This window comes from Sorex araneus, chromosome X (assembly GCF_027595985.1).
Source record: "Sorex araneus isolate mSorAra2 chromosome X, mSorAra2.pri, whole genome shotgun sequence".
NCBI lineage: Eukaryota > Metazoa > Chordata > Mammalia > Eulipotyphla > Soricidae > Sorex > Sorex araneus.
In genome coordinates this window covers 63,858,143-63,877,499 of record NC_073313.1, presented here as the reverse complement: position 1 = coordinate 63,877,499, position 19,357 = coordinate 63,858,143, and the positions used below count along the sequence as shown (strand labels likewise).

At 41.6% G+C, this 19,357-nt stretch overlaps 1 protein-coding gene across 2 annotated transcripts in view; it reads left to right on the top strand.

Annotated features, from left to right (window-relative positions):
* The window catches only part of AFF2 (ALF transcription elongation factor 2), a 552,818-nt gene that overhangs the window by 178,811 nt on the left and 354,650 nt on the right, over window positions 1–19,357 (top strand). For both annotated transcript variants that reach the window (XM_055122196.1, XM_055122195.1), the window contains exon 3: window positions 1,509–2,360. In XM_055122196.1, coding sequence (XP_054978171.1) covers window positions 1,509–2,360 — 852 coding nt within the window. The remainder of the gene's footprint in view (window positions 1–1,508; window positions 2,361–19,357) is intronic.

Below are 19,357 nucleotides of genomic sequence, written 5' to 3'. Positions count from 1 at the left end.
AACGAGAGAGAAGTACACTCCCTGTGCATGCAGGAGACAGGAGAGTATTAAGGTTGAGTGAGAAATATTATCTGTTAAGCGTCTATCTTCAGTGAAGGGGCTCCTTGTCGGGAGGTGGTCTCTACCTCCAGTGCAGAGAGCATATCCCTGGTTACCAGCACGTGGATGCTAGAGGAGGCGGATATTTTCCCACACAGTGGCACTGCTGCCAGCTGGCTCTGTGGACACTGGTAGCCTTCTCTCACGGCAACATCTTGGGCCAAGAAAATGCAAAAAGAATGCTTGCCCTTCTCTATACAGCAAGCTGCCTTGGTAACAGTTTAACAATAAATGACAATAGTTAAAAATAATTTTAATAATTAAAAATAAAATACTTAATTTAAAATCATTTGGGGTCCACTCCCAGCTGTGCTGGACTGAATGTGTGGTGCAGCGGACTGAACCCAAGGCACTGTATATGCTTTACCCCTTGAGTCACAAACGTGACTCAAAAACAATTTTTGAAGATGAGGGTCTGAACTGTCAATAGTCTTTTCAAGTACACAGCTATCCATTTGTTTTAGTTATGAAAGCTGTGGTTTCTGTTTTACAAAAACCCATGCAGGACCTTAATTATTTTTGAAAACAATCAGCAGCCATTTAAAGAGCTTAGCCTATAGGGATTGGTATATAGCTGGAATGTTGATTGTCCACAGAGTGATTTAACTGTCAATATAACTTTGAAAGTCAGACTTTGTTTTGATTTACCTAAGCAACTGTTTAAATTCTTGAATGGAGTTTTGTGAATCATTGAAAAGACACAGGAGAGCTTGAGTCACTGTTGATGCACAATTGCGCCATTTTAAAGTAAAGATCATGAATCATCAATCTGGAAACACAGGTGCCCCAGAATATGTAGGCAGACACTACAAATTTATACATACAGTTCTTTGATTAGGAGGAATCAGATTCACTTTAGTCATAAGTCAGCTCAATTAGATGTTGCTTAATCCATGCCTTTCTACACCAAATGTAGTCATGGTAGTACACTTTAACGAATTTCCATCTCCAATGGGCTAAGCCTTTTTCATTGCACAATATAGCACAAAGGACTGATATGTCAATAATAAATGCAAATGGAACATTCAATTGTAATTCCACTGATCACTAAGCAGCAGTTGTTAATCACAGTGTAGAAAGTAACATTTCAGTTCATATGATCGACAGTTTTTGTGCTAAAAAATTGTAAGCAATGCAGCTTAAAACTTTCTCCCAGTGAGCATGTCAAAGGACAGACCAGGGAGGAAAGGAACCTATTCACAAAACTCATTAAAAGAGGCTCTTTTTCGTAGCATTCTTAATTTTTTTCTTGCATAGCACATGAAAGTTTTAAAAGTTTATGACAGCATGAGAATTTTAAAGCACCCTATATGCTAGTGTACTTAGGACATCTGTTTGAAACATTAACGCTAGGAAACACAAACCTATTCATTCTCTCTCCTCCCACCCCCATCTTTTTGTTATTTTAGACAAACAAAGGTGATGCACTTGCCAACCGAGTCCAGAACACGCTGGGAAACTATGATGAAATGAAGGACTTGCTAACTAACCATTCTAATCAGAATCACCTAGTGGGAATCCCAAAGAATTCTGTGCCCCAGACTCCTGTCAACAAAAATGAATCAAGTTTTTTCCCAGAACAAAAGAATCGAATGATCCCACCTCAACAAGATAACACTCACTACTCCTCGGCACCAATGCCACCACCTTCCGTTGTGATACTGAATTCAACCCTGATACACAGCAACAGGAAAACCAAACCTGAGTGGCCAAGAGACAGTCACAATGCTAGTGTTGTACCGGCCAACCAGGCTGGGAGCCAGCCAAACAAGGTGCAGAACTCTGCCCAGGACCAACTCCCGGCCAGACTGGAAGACTTCTTTGTCTACCCAGCTGAACAGCCGCCAGTGGGGACCGTTCAAGAACCAAACCCATCTGCTAAGGAAGACAATACTCTCCAGTCCAGTGGAGGGGATACTTTCAAAGAAATCTTTCAATCCAACTCACCAGAAGAATCTGAATTTACAGTGCAAGCACCTGGGTCTCCCCTAGTCGCCTCGTCGTTATTAGCTCCCAGCAGTTTGCCTCAAAACTTCCCAACAGGGCTCTACTGCAAAACAAACATGGGACAGCAAAAACCAACTGCATATGTCAGACCCATGGATGGTCAAGACCAGGCCCCGGACATTTCTCCAACACTGAAGCCTTCCATTGAATTTGAGAACAGTTTTGGGAATCTGACATTTGGATCACTCTTGGATGGAAAACCCAGTGCAGCAAAGACTAAACTACCAAAGTTTACGATTCTCCAAACAAGTGAAGTAAGTAATTTTTAAAGTTTTGTTTAATCTCTTTCTTTCTTTTAAAAATTCGGTGCTCTAACTGCTATGATCAAGTATTCACAAGCAGCTCTTATTTACCTTCTTGAGCCCTAGATGAGACTCTTCAAGGTCAGAGTCTGAGTCTTGATCTTCTGTCACTTGAGACTTGACTGATTAGCCCTCTGCACATGCAGTTAAATCTGCATAAATTGGAATGACAAAAGACAAGGTCAGTCTGAGTGAATGGAAATTTGGAGTTATAAAACAGTTTCAGAGAATGCTTTTGTAGTAAAAGTACATACAAATTAATAGCACTGGAGATGTTAATTGGGCAGAAGCAGTTTGAGGTTTATGAAACCATTGGGAGTTACTTTAGGCCTTTACTAGCCAGTGGCATATCATAAACATAAAACACAGAAGTTGTGTGAGATGCAAGAACGAACGTTCAAGTATGATTTGCTAGAACTGGAGGTGGAAGGCATTCTTTAAGAATCCTAGTCTCTTGAGTACTTGCAGGGCTATTCCTTGGCAAGATCTTGATGGTATCTTCTGCATCCCTCAGTTTTCCTTTCTGCATCGTCTTTGTCCACAGGTACCTACATAGTCCTCTTACACTACCTTGATTGATCCCTTCTGTCAAAGCCAAAAAAAGGTATTATGCTCAACCAGAATCCCACTGGGTTTAGAGTGAAAAAATATCCTACCTATCTCAGGAATCATGTTTGCCTTATAAAAGAGAAGTCTGAAGGTATCAAAGCCTCATCCCAAAGGAATGAATCGCTGTTTGGATCCCAGGCTTCTGGTCCCTGGGTGGGGGGCATATTTTGGGTGCCCCTCAGGCATCACCCTGTAATCGACTGCCTACTCACTGCAAGCACTTGATTGGAAGAAGCCACTGTTTTTAGCTTGGATTCCTGTTACTGGTGACTAAACGCTTTGAAAAGACACAGGAGTCACAGACAGTCTGAATTGTTGCAGATCACAAGTTAGTGGTGTCTGAATTAGAGAAGTCTGGATGTGTGTGCCCTCTGGACTTCTTCCTTTATTCACATGCAGGAGATGTGCTGATTCTAGAGGATGGAGGGAACTCAAAGGAAGAGGGGGCTGGCAGTGTTGGCTGTATTTCCTAAATGTGTATATTTAATCCTGTTTCATTTTGGAGGTGATTGTGTTTTGTGTGTCATTACTCATCAAATCTTGTCAAGCGTCCTCCTGAGTATCTCTCCGGTCTGTTACCACTTCACCCTCACTGTCTTACTAGCACCTGGAGCATCTCTCACCCAGACTGCCACGCTGATCCTCCTAGCTTGTCTCTTTCCCTCTAGTCTCATCTCTCTTTTCAACCATTCTCTGTACAGGCTGATTAAATGGGCATATCTGACCATGCTTTGGAGTCTTTAGTGCCTTTTCATTGCTTCCAGGAAAAAAGTCCTAATGTCCCAGTCCTGCATTCAAAGCTCTTCACCGATTTCATTCTCCCTTTCCACCCTCGTGTTTCATCACTGCTCTGATGGAGATGAAGTCCCAGCTCTGTGCGGCTTTACCTGTGGTTCCCCATCATGCCACTCTTTATTATGCTTCTTTATTTTTGTTCTTGCTGTCCCCTCAACCTCGAGAATGTCTTTCTGTCTCTCCTTTGTCTTCCTGGTGAAGTCCTGTTTCTCCTCCAAGTCTACTCAGTTTGTCACTTTCTTCGTGAAAGCGTCCCCAATTCCACCACGCTTAATTCCAAACCATATCCTCTGGGCTCCTCTTCTGCCTTCTCTGCACCTTGACTGGCACATAGTTCCATTGTGTTGTGGTTACTTGTTTATGTGTCTCTCTTTTCTAGAATACTGTGAGCTCCGTGAGAGCAGGGGATGTTTCATTCTTCTCTGCATCCTGAGCACTCAGAAAAGCCTGGCACATAGTAGATATGCAATAAATGTTTATTGAATGAACGGATTTTAAAGATGCTTCCTTGATTACATTTCCCAAGCTGTCCTATCACTCAGAGAATATGAACAAGGTTCAACAACCACAAGAAAGGCATCGTTTTATATTTCTTTAATTGTATTCTATCTGATTGTATCATTGTTTTCTTTTTGGGGCACACCTGGCAATACTCAGGAGTTACTCCTGGCTCTGCACTCGGGAATTAGTCCTGGCGGTGCTCAGGGGGCCATATGGGATGCTGGGAATCGAACTCGGGTCGGTCACGTGAAAGGCAAATGCCCTACCTGTTGTACTATCGCTCCAGACCCAGTGTGCCTATATCTTATTCTGCTCCGTTCTTGCAGTCACTTTAAATATCCAATCCTGATTGCTATTGGATAAATTAGCACAGGGTTATAATAGTTAAAAAAGTAAACAGAAAGGTGCTTTCAAGGAGGAAGACTATAAAGGGTGTCTGGGATATGGTCATGCTCCTTCTCTTCCCTGGTATCTACTGCAGTTCCCTCTTTACACAGCAGTACCATCATGCAGGACTGATCTGAAAATAACAATGGCCTATCAAGAGGACTGTCAGCCTATGCCCATATCTCACTAGTAGGGTGGCAGGTCATAGAGCCAGTCAAAGCGACTCCATGGTATATCCTCTCTCTTATACATTCACAACATGGCTGACTCAGATTCAGAAATTTCTTCGTTACTTTTGCTCAGTGCTCTGACACACCAATGAGAGGTTCATTGCCAAAGAGAGTCTGAGCATCATTAACTCTAGAGATGATTATCCAAGGAGCAACCTAAGTGCATGCAGTGTTTGGTAATGATACAAATAGACTGTGGTTGAGGCTTGCATGAAAAATCATGGGTTAGGTGCAATAAAGTCATATTAAGAGATTATAAAAAGAAGTACTTTATTTTAAAATATAGGTCTCAACGGAAAATTTGAAAGGTATGTCGTGAGGCGCCCAGGGCCAGAAAGTCAAGAGAATATATATACAGGGGGAATGTGACAACCCAAATAGGAGGAAAAGAATTGAGAGCATGAAAAGAACTTAGAATGGGTGTAGATTAAAGTGTGGGGCATAAATAAAGACAGGGTGGAGCATTATGGAGCTTTGAATCTAATGGAATTTATGTGGCTAAAACTCTGACCAAGTCTGGAGATTCATCCTATTAAATCTTGATGTACTTTTCAAAAGCACTTAGCATTAGAATTCAGCCCTAGTTCCTGGCGCCAAGAATTCCAGGCATTGGGTTCTGGGTTTCAGGTCATAGAAATTGTCTCCGATGAGTGGTAGCATTACTTTGTTATTACGGAAAAGGCATATCCATGGAGCAATCTCAGTGTTTTTTTCCCTGGCTCTAGTTACAGGTGCATTAGTAAAGTACAGTAATAAGTAGTGAGGAGGATGAGAACTCAAGGCCCAGAAAAGTACAAAATTCTAGGATATAGAAATGAACAGATATGATGATATTTGTGAATCAGCCAAACCAAACTATTGCTGCAATGCATGTGCGAGTGCTAACATTAGTATGCGCTAATGCTGGGTATTTTGTGGGTAACTTAGAATTATTTCTTTTCTTTGAAATATGTCTTCGGTCCTTAGAATTTCTGTAACAACAATGAGGATACCAGCAGTCGAACCAACTTTACTGCAAAAGGTCACCTTTTTAATCGAAGCATCATTAAACAAATTGTTTATTTGAAAAGTGAATGTTACAGAATTTGCTAACATGTTAATAATCCAAGAAAAAAAGACCGATGTATTATGCAATTGGCTTAGGAGAATTTTTCTGGGAACTGCATCTCAAACAGTCAAAGGCCTATTTATATCAAGTGGAAACTGAGGGTTGCTTGCAGATGGTGTTTTATTGGGAGATGAATTTGTTAATAAATGTAGTTTTATACATGATTTCATTACAGATGTTTTTGTTTATTTTTCCATTAAGATAAAATTAGCTGGTGTAGATAGATTTGCATTTTGGTGCAGTTTATTACTTGAATTGTTTGGGAAGTAAATAATTGCATGCAAATGAATGGATCAATACCATATATTAATTGTCTGCATCCTAAAGCCAATAAACTTTCATAAGTACAATACTGACATGTGGAGTGTCATCACCCTTAAACATCATTTTCTTTGAAAGTGGCTCTTGGCTATGACCTAAGGCTATCTAAGGCTCCAATTGCCTTGAAACTAGAACTCAGAAAAGTTTAGTGGAACTGATGGGAATGATGCGATTTGCTGTAGCTTATTTTAGTGGCTAGTTTTGTCAACCAGCTGAAAAGCTATAGCCCACTATGGTGCCTCTTTTTGTTTATATCTTTTGGTTTATATCCTATGCAGTGAATATTATTAGCGTAATTAGCTTTATTTATTATGAGCTACATAGCATAGGTCCCGGTGTGAACACTTGCAGAGAATGCTGGGAACTTTCTATTTGTGTGCTGAATGTGTCTGGACAGCTACACAAACCCACAGGGTTAGTGACTTCATAGAAAGGCAAGTTCTCCAGCTGCTCTGTGGAACTCAGGCTGAGCAGCTTTCATGTGATGCAGGTCTGGAGTCTATTATCCATTCCTACCTATAGAGATACAAAAGTGTCCAGTCTTCCCCTCCCCACCTTGTTGGGAATGAGTGAGGACATCTTTGAAAGAATTCATACTGTCAGGGAGCTAGGAGAGACTTTTGCTTATCCTTGGCATTGAAGCCATATGAATCGTTTCTAGATGATGCAAAAATATTTTTATCTCTACCAATCCTTCACCTTGTATTTTCTTTTCAAATTAATTTGCAAGAGCCATGATTTACACTAAGAAAGAATAAACATCATGCAATTTGCGGTAACATGGAAGAACTAAAAGATGTCAAGCTGAGTGAAGTCAGTCAAAAGGAAAGCGATCGATACTCTCTCATGTGTGGCACTTAAAAATACACAGCGAGGGATCAGCACAGGGCCAAAGGCAACACAGTGGGAGAACTGAGCTACACAGTGGAGTTCCTGGGATTGTGTTGAGAGGTAGAGGTCTAGGGTTCTTGGTGAGAGGGAGAGGCTACACTGATGATGAGTGTGGTGTTGGAATTTTGTGCATGGGAAGCCAGTATTAATAGCATTACTTACTAAAGAATTTCTATACATTTTTTCAAAGACCCGAGATTCACAATACTACTTATGGCATATTTTAATGCATACAACGTTACAGTGCCATGTCCTTCAACAGAATGACCACTTTTATGCACCACTGCTTCAAGGTGCCCTCCAACCCCCCTTTCCCCAGCCCTTGGTAAGCCCAGTTCTGTAAAGCAGTTATCACGGTTTTGTTTGTCTTTTTCCATTTATAATAACATTATTATTATTATTATTATTATTATTATTATTATTACCACACTACAGTCATTTCTAGTTAATTTTGTTTTCCCACACCTTCTTGCAAATCCCTGGTTTTGTTGGTATTAAAAATTATTTTTCGTGTCATGGTTGTTCATTACCCTTAGGATCTCTCTTTTTTTTTTTTTTTTTTTTATTGAATCACCAAGTGGAGGGTTACAAAGTTCTCAGGATTATGTCAGTTATACAATATTCAAATACCCCTTCCTTCACCAGTGCCCATCTTACATTCCCAAGCCCCCCAGTCTATCTGCCGCCCCCTCCCACCTCCCTAGTCCCCACCCTTATACGTGATAGGTTTCACTTCATTTGCGCTTATCTCGATTACATTCCATGTTTCAACACACAACTCACTACCGTTGCTGGGGTTTCCCCCCAAAAAGAAAAAGACAGTCCTATTGCCAATGAGGCATTTGATAATTCTCCATTACTAAGCATATAGAGATATTAAGTCCTGCTGTTTGTTACATAACTTTTCTTTTTCCCCCTTGCCCCGCGCCACCGAGTTCACGCCTGTTTAGTAATCGCCACGCTGTCTGACAAAGGGAAAAAAAACCGAAGAGGATGGTTATTTCCCGTCATCAGCCGGCGTGGGGCTCTGGCTTAGTTGATAGTCTAGTAGAGTGTCTGGAAGCAGTTTCTGGAACCAAAGCTCTTGCGCTGATATCGGCTCCGGCTCGAGATACCACCAGCGTCCCGCTGGTCCATGTACCTAATTTTTCCCCTTATTTCCCATTCCCACGCCACCAGGTCTGTTTGCTTAATGGACATCACACTATGTTTGACACCACGCCACGTTTCTTCCCGAGAAAGAAGGATATTTCTTCTCAGCCAGCGTGGGGATATAGCTTAGTTCAGTCTAGAGAGATGGCTACCATTTTGATTGCCTTCAATATTTCAACAAAATACTTACTATTCTTGTTAGGATCACCCACAAAAGTCCGACCCATTAAGAAGGAACCATTGGGTTTCTGTCTAAAGTCCAGGGAGAAAGTTGAAGGAGAGAGAGAGAGAGATTTCCGCACGGGGGACCTGGCGGAAACTCTCAAGTCACATACTGCAGGTTGCTGGTGGGCTGCCGGTGTCCCAAGCAGCTCCGTCCTCTTCGTCAGTCATTCTGGGGGTGCGGGCGCGGAGAAATGGGAAAGCCCACGTGGCTGCACTCTTTTTAAGTGTCCGATGTGGGCGGAGACTGGTACTTCCCCGCCCTCGATCCCCCGCCAGCCGCGCCGCGCACTTGGGTGCGTCTCTCCATTTTGTGCTCAGAAGTGGGATAGATGCTGTGCTGTGCCCAGAGGTTGAGGGGAAGAGAGATAGATTGAAGAAAAAAAAAAAGAGAAACGCCAGGCCCCCGCTCAGGGGACCTGGCGGAAACTCTCAAGTCACATACTGCAGGTTGCTGGTGGGCTGCCGGTGTCCCAAGCAGCTCCGTCCTCTTCGTCAGTCATTCTGGGGGTGCGGGCGCGGAGAAATGGGAAAGCCCACGTGGCTGCACTCTCTTTAAGTGTCCGATGTGGGCGGAGACTGGTACTTCCCCGCCCTCGATCCCCCGCCAGCCGCGCCGCGCACTTGGGTGCGTCTCTCCATTTTGTGCTCAGAAGTGGGATAGATGCTGTGCTGTGCCCAGAGGTTGAGGGGAAGAGAGATAGATAAAGAAAAAAAAAAAAAGAGAAACGCCAGGCCCCCGCTCGGGGGACCTGGCGGAAACTCTCAAGTCACATACTGCAGGTTGCTGGTGGGCTGCCGGTGTCCCAAGCAGCTCCGTCCTCTTCGTCAGTCATTCTGGGGGTGCGGGCGCGGAGAAATGGAGGATCTCTCTTAAGCTATATGTAGCGGCCCTAATTTAGCATCTGGAAAGGATAGAGAGGAAGTAAAGAACAACACGGAGCTTTGCGTTCATTGTGATGGAGAGATAAGAGATGATGAGAGAGGATTCAGTTGATTGCTATATTTCCATAATTAAGAAAGGGTCTGAGAAAGAGAAAGAGGACACTGACCCATCCTCATACTTACCATAGGGCTGAACCACCAGATGGCACAGAGGAATAACCCCAGAAGGTGTCAGAGAGATTGAATGCGAATTAATTATATACCTGACCTTGAATAGTGGGTGGAGTCATAGTAGTTCTGGAGGGAACTGCAGGCCAGTTTGTATGTGTGCACAGGAGTGATGGGTGGAGAAAACAGTATCTACAAAAGGGGAGATGAAAACATGCAAGGCATATTCTGAGAAGAGACGGTGGCATCTGAGGCAGTGGATGTGCGGGACCGAAACGAACTAAGTCTCAAAAGCTCTAAAGACCTTCCCGTATCTTGATTTTCTAGCAGGGATGGCAAAGAGATTTTGACATTGAACTTGAAAATTCACTTTTCCGATGGCTGAGTAGGGGTGGCCTTGGAGCTCTCTTAAGCCAATTTTCTCGCCAATTCCAGCCCTAATTTCCGAGTTTCTGTGTTTTACTCCCTTGTGAGAGAGTGAATGTCATTTCTTTGTAGGTACTGGATCCTCTTTCATGTGCTTTCCCATGACTCTTAGGCTGTCCCAGAGTCGTCCTTTGAAGCCAGATTTTCTCAAGCAGCGACCCTATGGCTCTCTGTAAGAACTTAGGAGGCCTTGAGGGGACATAGGTGAAAATCATGTAAATGGGTAGCCATGGCATAGTAAAAGGGCCAATATGTAAGATGGGATGATAGGCTCCTGCAGAAATAAAACATGAGACCTTGGTCAGTAAAAAGCTGAAATATATAAAACATAGTTCTGAACCTCCTCCTCCTCTTCTTCCTCCTCCTCCTTCTTCCTCCTTCCTCCTCCTCCTTCTCCTCCTCCTCCTTCTTCCTCCTCCTCCTCCTTCTTCTCCTCCTCCTCCTCCTCCTTTTCCTCCTCCTCCTTCTCTTCTTCTTCTTCTTCTTCTTCTTCTTCTTCTTCTTCTTCTTCTTCTTCTTCTTCTTCTTCTTCTTCTTCTTCTTCTTCTTCTTCTTCCTCCTCCTCTTCCTCCTCCTCCTCTTCTTCCTCCTCCTCCTTCTTCTCCTCCTTCTTTTCTTCCTCCTCCTTCTCCTCCTCCTCTCTCTTTTTCCTCATCCTCCCTCTTCCTCTGCCTCCGCCCTCTTCCTCCTTCTCTTTCCTCTTCCTCCTCTTCACTCTTCTTCCTCCTGCTCCTCTTCCTCTTCCTCCTCCTTCTCCTCCTCATTTCTGTACTTGAAGGTTACTCTTAAGTGTTATTGGAGGACCATGTGTGGTGGTATGAATTAAGCAGGGGGATTAGCTGCACATAAAGCAAGTTCCATAACTCCTGTACTATGTCTTTGGGCCTTAACCCTGGTCAGGAATAGTTCTCAATTTTGAACCATATAGATTATCATAAGTCTTAGTTGTTTTTCTTCTCATTTTCTCAAGTCCTGTTCTCTTTTAGGGGGTTGGTTTGTGGCATGCCTGGTGGGGTTCACTTGCTCTGTGCCCAGGAATAACTCCTGTTGGAGAAGTGGTGCCCGTATATGGTGCTCAGGATCAAATCCAGGTTGGACACATTCAAGTCAAGCACCCTACTCATTGTACTATCTCTCCGTTTCCTCAAGTCCTATTCTTTCTCACATATGCTATAATGATATATACATAATGCTATATACAATTGATCCTGAAAATCTGCATCATAGAACAGCATCATATACTTCAGGATTTAATTGTAAATAAAATTGTATCAGATTCTTTGGTTTCAGTATATCTGTCATGGTTTTAAATCTTATCACTTTTTACGGTTTTGGGTTGGACTTTACCCAAAAGATTGATTTATCCTTTTTCTATTGATGTTCACTTCTTATATTATTTACATTTAAGTCATCATTGATAACGATACTTTATGCTTGGAGAACTATAGTCCCTGTGTTTGCTTTAACCGAGTCAGTGCTGTTTCTGTGAGACATTCAGATTATGTCCCGGGATGTCCCTGTGTATTGTGCTTAGCGTCTCTTTAGTAGAAATGCAGGGACACCCTTGAGGAAGGCTGCAGGGGGTCTTCAGAACAGCCAACAGGACAGGGCAGCCCTGCTGGTCAGTTATTAGCTCAAGAATCCACTAAAGAATGTTTTTGGGATGGGACAGATGAGATGATGATGATGATGATGATGATGATGATGATTTTATTATGGTGGACTGGAGCAATAGCACAGTGGGTAGGGCGTTTGCCTTGCATGCAGCTGACCCGGGTTCGATTCCTCTGTCCCTCTCAGAGAACCCAGCAAGCTACCTAGAGTATCCCGCCTGCATGGCAGAGCCTGACAAACTACTCGTGGCGTATTTGTTATGCCAAAAACAGTAACAACAAGTCTCAGAATGGAGAAGTTACTGGTGCCCGCTCGAGCAAATCAATTAACAATGGGACGACAGTGCTACAGTGCTTTTATTTTTATTTATTTATTTATTTATTTATTTATTTATTTAGCTTTTTGGGTCACAGCCAGCGATGCACAGGGGTTACTCCTGGCTCATGCAGTCAGGAATTACTTCTGGCGGTGCTCAGGGACTACATGGGATGCTGGGAATTGAACCTGGGTCAGCCTCGTGGAGGGCAAATGCCCTACCCGCTGTGTTATCGCTCCAGCCCCAATAATGGTACTTTAAGTGTTGGTATTCATTAGTAGTAAAAGTGATTGTTCAAGAAAGCTGAAAGTAAATTTTAGATGAAGTCTACTGAGATATAGGTTCCAGGTCTGGCCTGAATTTGCTTTGTGAACAAGAGACAGATATTTAGACTCTGCACTTCATGGACTGTATGTCAGCGCATGGAACACTCTCTTTCAGCTGTAATGGTCTGAGGATGTTATCCTCCTTTGTGTTGAGGTTCAAACTTGCCTTGTTCATAGAGGAACTTCCCCATCTCATCTTTATTCTATAGGATTATGGATTATAATAGCTCCGCTTTCACACCTTACTTAGCAACCTGAAAAGAGTTTAGTATTTTTTGCTGGGGGGGAGGAGTACACTCTGCTATCCTCAGAACTTCCTCCTGGCTACGTGCTAGGGAATCACACCTGGTGTTGCTCAGGGACCAGCTGTGGTTCTGGGCTTTAAACCATGAACAGCAAGGCACGCACCTTAGCCCCTATAATGCCTCTGTCTGGAGGGTGTATTATTTAAGAATGTCATGAGTTTTGGGTTTCATATTAGGGGTTTTGCCAGTAACGGGTAAGTAAATGGAGATCCTGAATTTGGAGTTTCATGTGAAAAAATTAATTTTGTTAACGAAGCGTGACCCTGGACTGGAGCGATAGCACAGCGGGCAGGGCATTTTCCTTCCATGCGACTGACCCGGGTTCGATTCCTCCATCCATCTCAGAGAGCCTGGCAAGCTACCAAGAGTATCCCGCCTGCACGGCAAAGCCTGGCAAGCTACCTGTGGCATATTTGATGTGCCAAAAGCAGTAACAACAAGTCTCACAATGGAGACGTTACTGGTGCCCGCTCAAGCAAATCGATGAACAAATAGAGCACAATGCTACAGTGCAGTGCAATTGGGACCTTGTGCCTGGGCTTTCACCACTATGAACTAATGGATAGCTTTCATCATATTAATTTGGTTCCTTCTCAGCACTGTTAAGCTGAAGGGGGCAGACTCTGTAGCAGCTTACAGTTGTATGAATTGGGGGCATTTCCCAGAATCTGCACCAAGCCATATGCATGATTTGGGGAATTATTTCAACCTAAATTATATTTGAAAATACCTCATTCTTCAATGTTTTTCTGCAATACAATCTGAAATTAGTTGCTTAAAGTCATATAAATTTCCTTTCTTCTCAGGCATATTTGCAACAGCAGGGCCAGGGTTTGGGTGTTTGTTTTGGGGCCATGCCTGACTGTGCTTACCGCTTTACTCCTGGCAGAGCTGGAGGGACTATATGTGGCACTGAGATCAAACCGGGGTGAGTCATATGCAAGGCAAATGTCTTACCTGCTTTACTATCACTCCAGCCTCTGGGTTTGGGAATTTTTTAGACTTAATATATATGTGATATTAAGGAGGAATTGAATAGAAATTTAGTCTGGAATGGGTACTATTATACCTAGGCTTTATTTTAAAAATTCACACAAGGAGATATATTCTGCATTTTACAAAAATCACCAAGCTGTGATCTGAGGAAATAGCCTTCAAGTCCTTTTGTCACCCTGCAGTAACATAATGAAAGATAGAGAACTTCTATTTTCACAGAACTTCCAGGAAAATATTTTGATTGATTCAGTTTGCAATAAGGTGATAAGCTTTTGTTACACGCATTCCAAATCATCCTGTTATCATTGAGTATATTGATTACTTTAGTATATTCTGAACCAGTCATAAAAAAGACTGTTCAAATTCTGTGTTAAAGAATAAGAGAAAATGGCAGGAAAATAAACACATTGATTCAACCCAATATTGAATATGAAGGGTTTTGGAAAAGAGTCATAAAAGTTTTGATGGAGTTGTAAATCTCTTTAATATTTTAATTGATGTGAAAACGAATAATATTTAGTTAACTTTATCTTTAAAGTAACTTCTATGCTTTCTTTGCAGTTTTTAGTATTTGTGATAATGGCAAAAATAAATTGTCTTTATTCATCATGTCTAGAAAGACTTTCATATGCATTGCCTTATGTTTCCATTGCTTTGTTGGACTATAACTGATGAAAGTTGTATATACTAAAGGTGTGCAATTAGATATTTTGACATACAGTTATAGTGTGAAAAAACACTCACTGTCTAGCTAAGTAGCATATCCATCACCTTCCACAGTTAGCACAACTGCATGTGTGAAATAAGTACAGTTGCAAACTGACTACCATTTTAGTTTCTAGTATACAAAACAAGGCTGTTAACTATAGACACATGAGATAGAGCACATGTGGGATTCAGAAATTATTCATCATGCATAACTAAAATTTGTATCCTTGGCTATACACCCTATATCCCAATCTAGTTATCTGGTTTCAGTCTCGGATTAATCATTCCTTCTGCACAGAGGCAGGAATGAAACAATAGTGCAGTGGTCAGGGCACTTATTCTGCACATGACTGACCCAGGTTTGATCTCTGGCTGCTCATTTAGTCCCATGAGCCCATCAGGAGTGATCCCTGAGCATAAAGCCTGTAGTAACCTTGAACACAATCAGGTGTGTTAAAGGAAGGAAAGGAGGAGGGGAGAAAGGGAGGAAGTGAAGGAGGGAGAAGGAAGGAAAGAAGAAAAGAAAGAAAGGAGAGAGGGTGGGAAGAAAGGAGAGAGGAAGGGATGGAGGTAGGAAGAAGTTTCTACTCTGAGAGATTGAGGGTCATTTACTTAAAGTCACACAAGCACTAACTGGTCTTCAGTGTCATTTCCACGGTGTATTTGCTGTGTGGTGTGCTACTGTACATGTATGGGTTAATGTTTTTCAAACTAGCTTCTTTAAAGGCATATAAGGGGCAAGAGAATAATGAGCTGAATTCAGCTTAAGTTGAAATTCCCTTGCTGGGTTCATATTTCAAAAGTTTGGGGCCAAACATACCCAAAGAGCAATTTTTCTTGTGGTATTACAGGTTACAGTCATGTGTTTTTCATTTGTAAATATGGTGAGAAGTAGTGTTTTTGCAATATTCCTAAATGAGGAACATATGACACAACTTGTTTGGGAACCTTTTCTTGGTTCATAAAGTTTCTGAGTTTTTGTCAATTTGGTAGGACTTTAGAAGAATACTCTAACAACACAGCTAAAATCCAGACTTCTTTTACTGAAACCCAATCACCTCAAGATAAACATTAGATGTGAATGTGAGACATCAGTAAAAGTGGACAGACAATTACTGTAGAAGGGTTAAGACTGAGCTCAAATGTATGAATCACCCAAGTAGATTAATTTTTAAGAAACCCTCCAGTTCATCAAATTGCAACCATAGTTAGCAAGAAACAGAAAGGATTCCTGGCTTTAATCTATAGATCCTAAATTGGTGAGCCTGCCTGTGCCTCAGGAAAAGAGAACAATGAATCCCCAGACAATGACTAATAAAATTACTGCAAGAATAAAATAGCTGTGGAAGATCTTTGCAACTCATACAAGACTCAGGAAGTAGGAGGTCTATTAGTTTTCTCTAGTTATCATAATAAAGTGTCCAGGAACTAAAACATCAGGAATGAATTTAGGTGGACAAACTTCTTTCTAAATGAAAATTTTCAGCTCTGTGTGCTGTATGGTGAAGGCAGGTCCTTAGCTTTGCTATTATAATAGGACAACAGAAGGAGAACAGACAGGTAATCAGTAAAATGAATGGGTGTGCATATGCCATTAAATTTTGACATATAAATATATTTAAAACTCACAGTACATGTTTCTGTCTTTCTTGAAATGTTCTCTTAATTTTTTCTTTTGGGCCACACCCAGCTGTGCTCAGTGTTTCCTCCCAACTTTGCACTCAGGGATCACTCTTTCTCTCCTGGAAGTCTCAGGGAACAAATGGGGTCTCAGGGATTGAAGCCGTGTCAGCAGAGTGCAAAGAAATCAACATATCTGCTATACTATCTCTCTTGCACCCTTCTAATTTCATCCAAGCGTTGTATAGTGCAGAAACGTTCTTAGTCCAAGGGGCATACAAAAATAGGCAGTGAGCTACATTTTACTCATAGAACTCAGTCTATTGACCTCCCGGCTATATCTAGACAAGCTAAAAAAGACAACAAAAAAGCATTTGATTTGATATTCTGGTCAGCAGAAGAAAAATAACTTTGTCGAGAGAGGTTCGGAACATTAGTCCTACAATTTTTAGGAGGCAGAATCCTAAAGTCAGGAAAGGTGCTTGTAGTCATGTAGAACTGCACGATAGTAGTAGAAGGGAAGGTCTTTCAGGTCTACAGATGGATTTTGGGCTGAGGATGAGAAATATTTTTCACTACCACAAACCAAACCTCTATGCATCTTTTCCATGAATGAACCAATGAGTTGAAGATAACTTTGTCTTTGCTTCCTTAGAATTGGAGTGCCTTAGTTTCTAGGCCTGAGAAGACTTTGCATACCCAAACTGGGGCTCAGAATAAGATGGAAATAAATTACCTCAGCGATGACCACTAGAAGGAAATTGGTCCCGTAGTTTCATAAAAGGGAAAAGAAGAAACTAGTTAAAATCTGTATCCCTTGGAGGATTACATTATGCATTTTTCTCAGGTAAGGGATAGTAAGTAATAATGTCTAAGATTCTAGGACTAACAAATATTCTTTCATAGCCTGTGACTTTAGCAATGGGTTAATGGTCAATCACAGCCCATACGGCTTTTTTAGAACTGACATATAGAAATGTATATACGTTAGTGTACACACATGTGTCAGTGTCTGTCTGACCTTAGGGGATCCGAGAAAGCCAGTGAACCATTGAGAATAAAAACCTAGAGAATGATAGCTTTTTGATTGCTTTGTGAAGGTTGCTCCCCATCCCAAATTCCTGGGCAATCTCTAGGTTCTGAGGCAACTTGGAAAGATGCGGTGATAAGATAGAGCCTCTATTTGGTTAAGATGAGAAAAACAAGGTTGAGGTGAGGATTTAAGAAGTTAACACATAAGGAATGATAGAAAAGGGAAGTTATATCTCTGCCAGATGAAATAGTCTATGAAAGCCTTGAGAGTTGGTGAGGATTCTGTGCTATAAATATGTCATGATAACGCACTGCTTAGAAGAATGCTTAAACTGTGTTCCTATTTCATGGCATAGCTAACCTCTGGAACAGTTTTAGAGGCCACTGGAACAGTTTTTGAGGCCACTGTCTATACAGGCTATGGTGTGAATGGTGAATCCACAAGTTAGTTAAGCATATGGAACAGGTCCACCTATTGGACCTTCCTCTGTTAAAATGTTCATTTCATTAAGATCTTGACTCAGTCTTCCTAGAGGAACTACTTCCTCAGCATGATCCAGAAATGCCCTCCTGGGCATCTGCTTTAGTGAAGACCAGGATGCTCATCCCAAGTGGTGTCTTACCAGTTGTTTCTCTGCATCTTGACTCTATTTGCTTAAACATATGTGAACTTTTGATCCTTCAAAGCTAGGAAGATCTAATATCCCTCACCAGGCAAGATAGACAAGTATAAATGGCTTACATTGAAGACTTCAATCTGAATCTCTGAATCAGTCATCCTCTCTGAGAAATCCTGGGGAAAATGGTCTCATTGAATAATTGTATATTTGAGTCAACCTTTGACCTAAAGACAAGCTTAAAATATTTTCAAAATAGGGGCCAGAGAGATAGTACCATGGGTAGGGCATTTGCCTTGCATACAGCAGGATTGATTTTGATCCTTGGCATCCCAGATGGTCTCTTAAGCATCACCGGGAGTAATTCCTGAGCACAGAGGCAGAAGTAACCCCTGAGCATCATTGGGTGTGGCCCCCAATTTTTCAAAATAACATTTTAAGGTTTTCACATTTATTCTGTCATTACAAATTAAGATTTCTGAATCCGAACATATTATCATATGAACTGCCAGAAAGATACTTTAGATGAGAATATTTATAAGACCTATTATCTTTCTAATTCATCCATTCAACACATTGTTATTTTGAGGGCACATTATATGCAAGTCACTATGCCAAGAACCAGCAAACTGAAATGGCGAAGCTCTGCTGCCTGATCTGAAGAGTCAGGGGATAGAGACACAGAAAGAGAATAATCATAGTGAAATGCAATAGATGGTTTCTCAAATTTTCTGTGGGAGCTGAGAGCATGCCTGAGAGTATCTGAAGTGTTCAAAAAAGCTTTTACAAGGAAGCTGTAACTTGTCTGTAACTCTTGGAGTGCTATGAGAAGTTTTCTTAGTGAAGAAGTGGCTGTACTGATATTTCCCACAATGTAAATCCACACTAAGTTGTAAAAGGGTCAGATGAGCTCCAGGAATTCATGAGACACAAACAAATTTGCTTTGTCTGCAGAGCTAGGTGGGGAGATGTACTGGGAAGATAAGGACTTTCTGCCAGCTCCAGGTAATAAGGAGTCTTTCAGTGTCATACATAGGACAGTTAAGGTTTTTAGAGAAGTCTTGTTGGAGGGCTAATTGGCAGAGAAGAGGAAGGGAGGTGAAAGCATGATGGGGTTTGAGGCAGAAAGGCATTGAACAAGTGATTGAAAGAATCCAGACAGAAATGCTAGCAAGTTGAATTAGAGCCTCTTTTAAGATAGATTTTTAAGGTTGGCTTGATGATATTCAGTGATTAATTAGATGCCTCCGCTGAGAGGAATCCAACAGAGGATCCAAAGTGCTCTGAGGTTTCCAACTTACGGATGGTGACACCATGAGCCACTTCCTTTTCTTTTATTTTCTTAAAAATTACATTGTTATTGAGATACCAGAATTTACAGTACTGTTAATCACAATTTCATGCATATATCATTCCAACACGTGACTCATCACCAGAGTCTGTTTTCCTCCACCAACTGTCCCAAGGACATCTCCAAATACCCACCCTGACAAGTAAGCTAAGTTCAGTAGACAAAATCTTTAGGTCTGATGACTTTGACCATTTGTTGTTATCTCACTATATTTGTTTATATCTCACATACAGGAGATTCTCTCTCTCTTCTCCTTCTCTCTGTCTCTGTCTCTGTCTCCGTCTCTGTCTCTCTGTCTCTCTCTCTCTCTCTCTCTCTCTCTCTCTCTCTCTCTCGGTGGTTACACCTGCACACATACAAAATGAATAG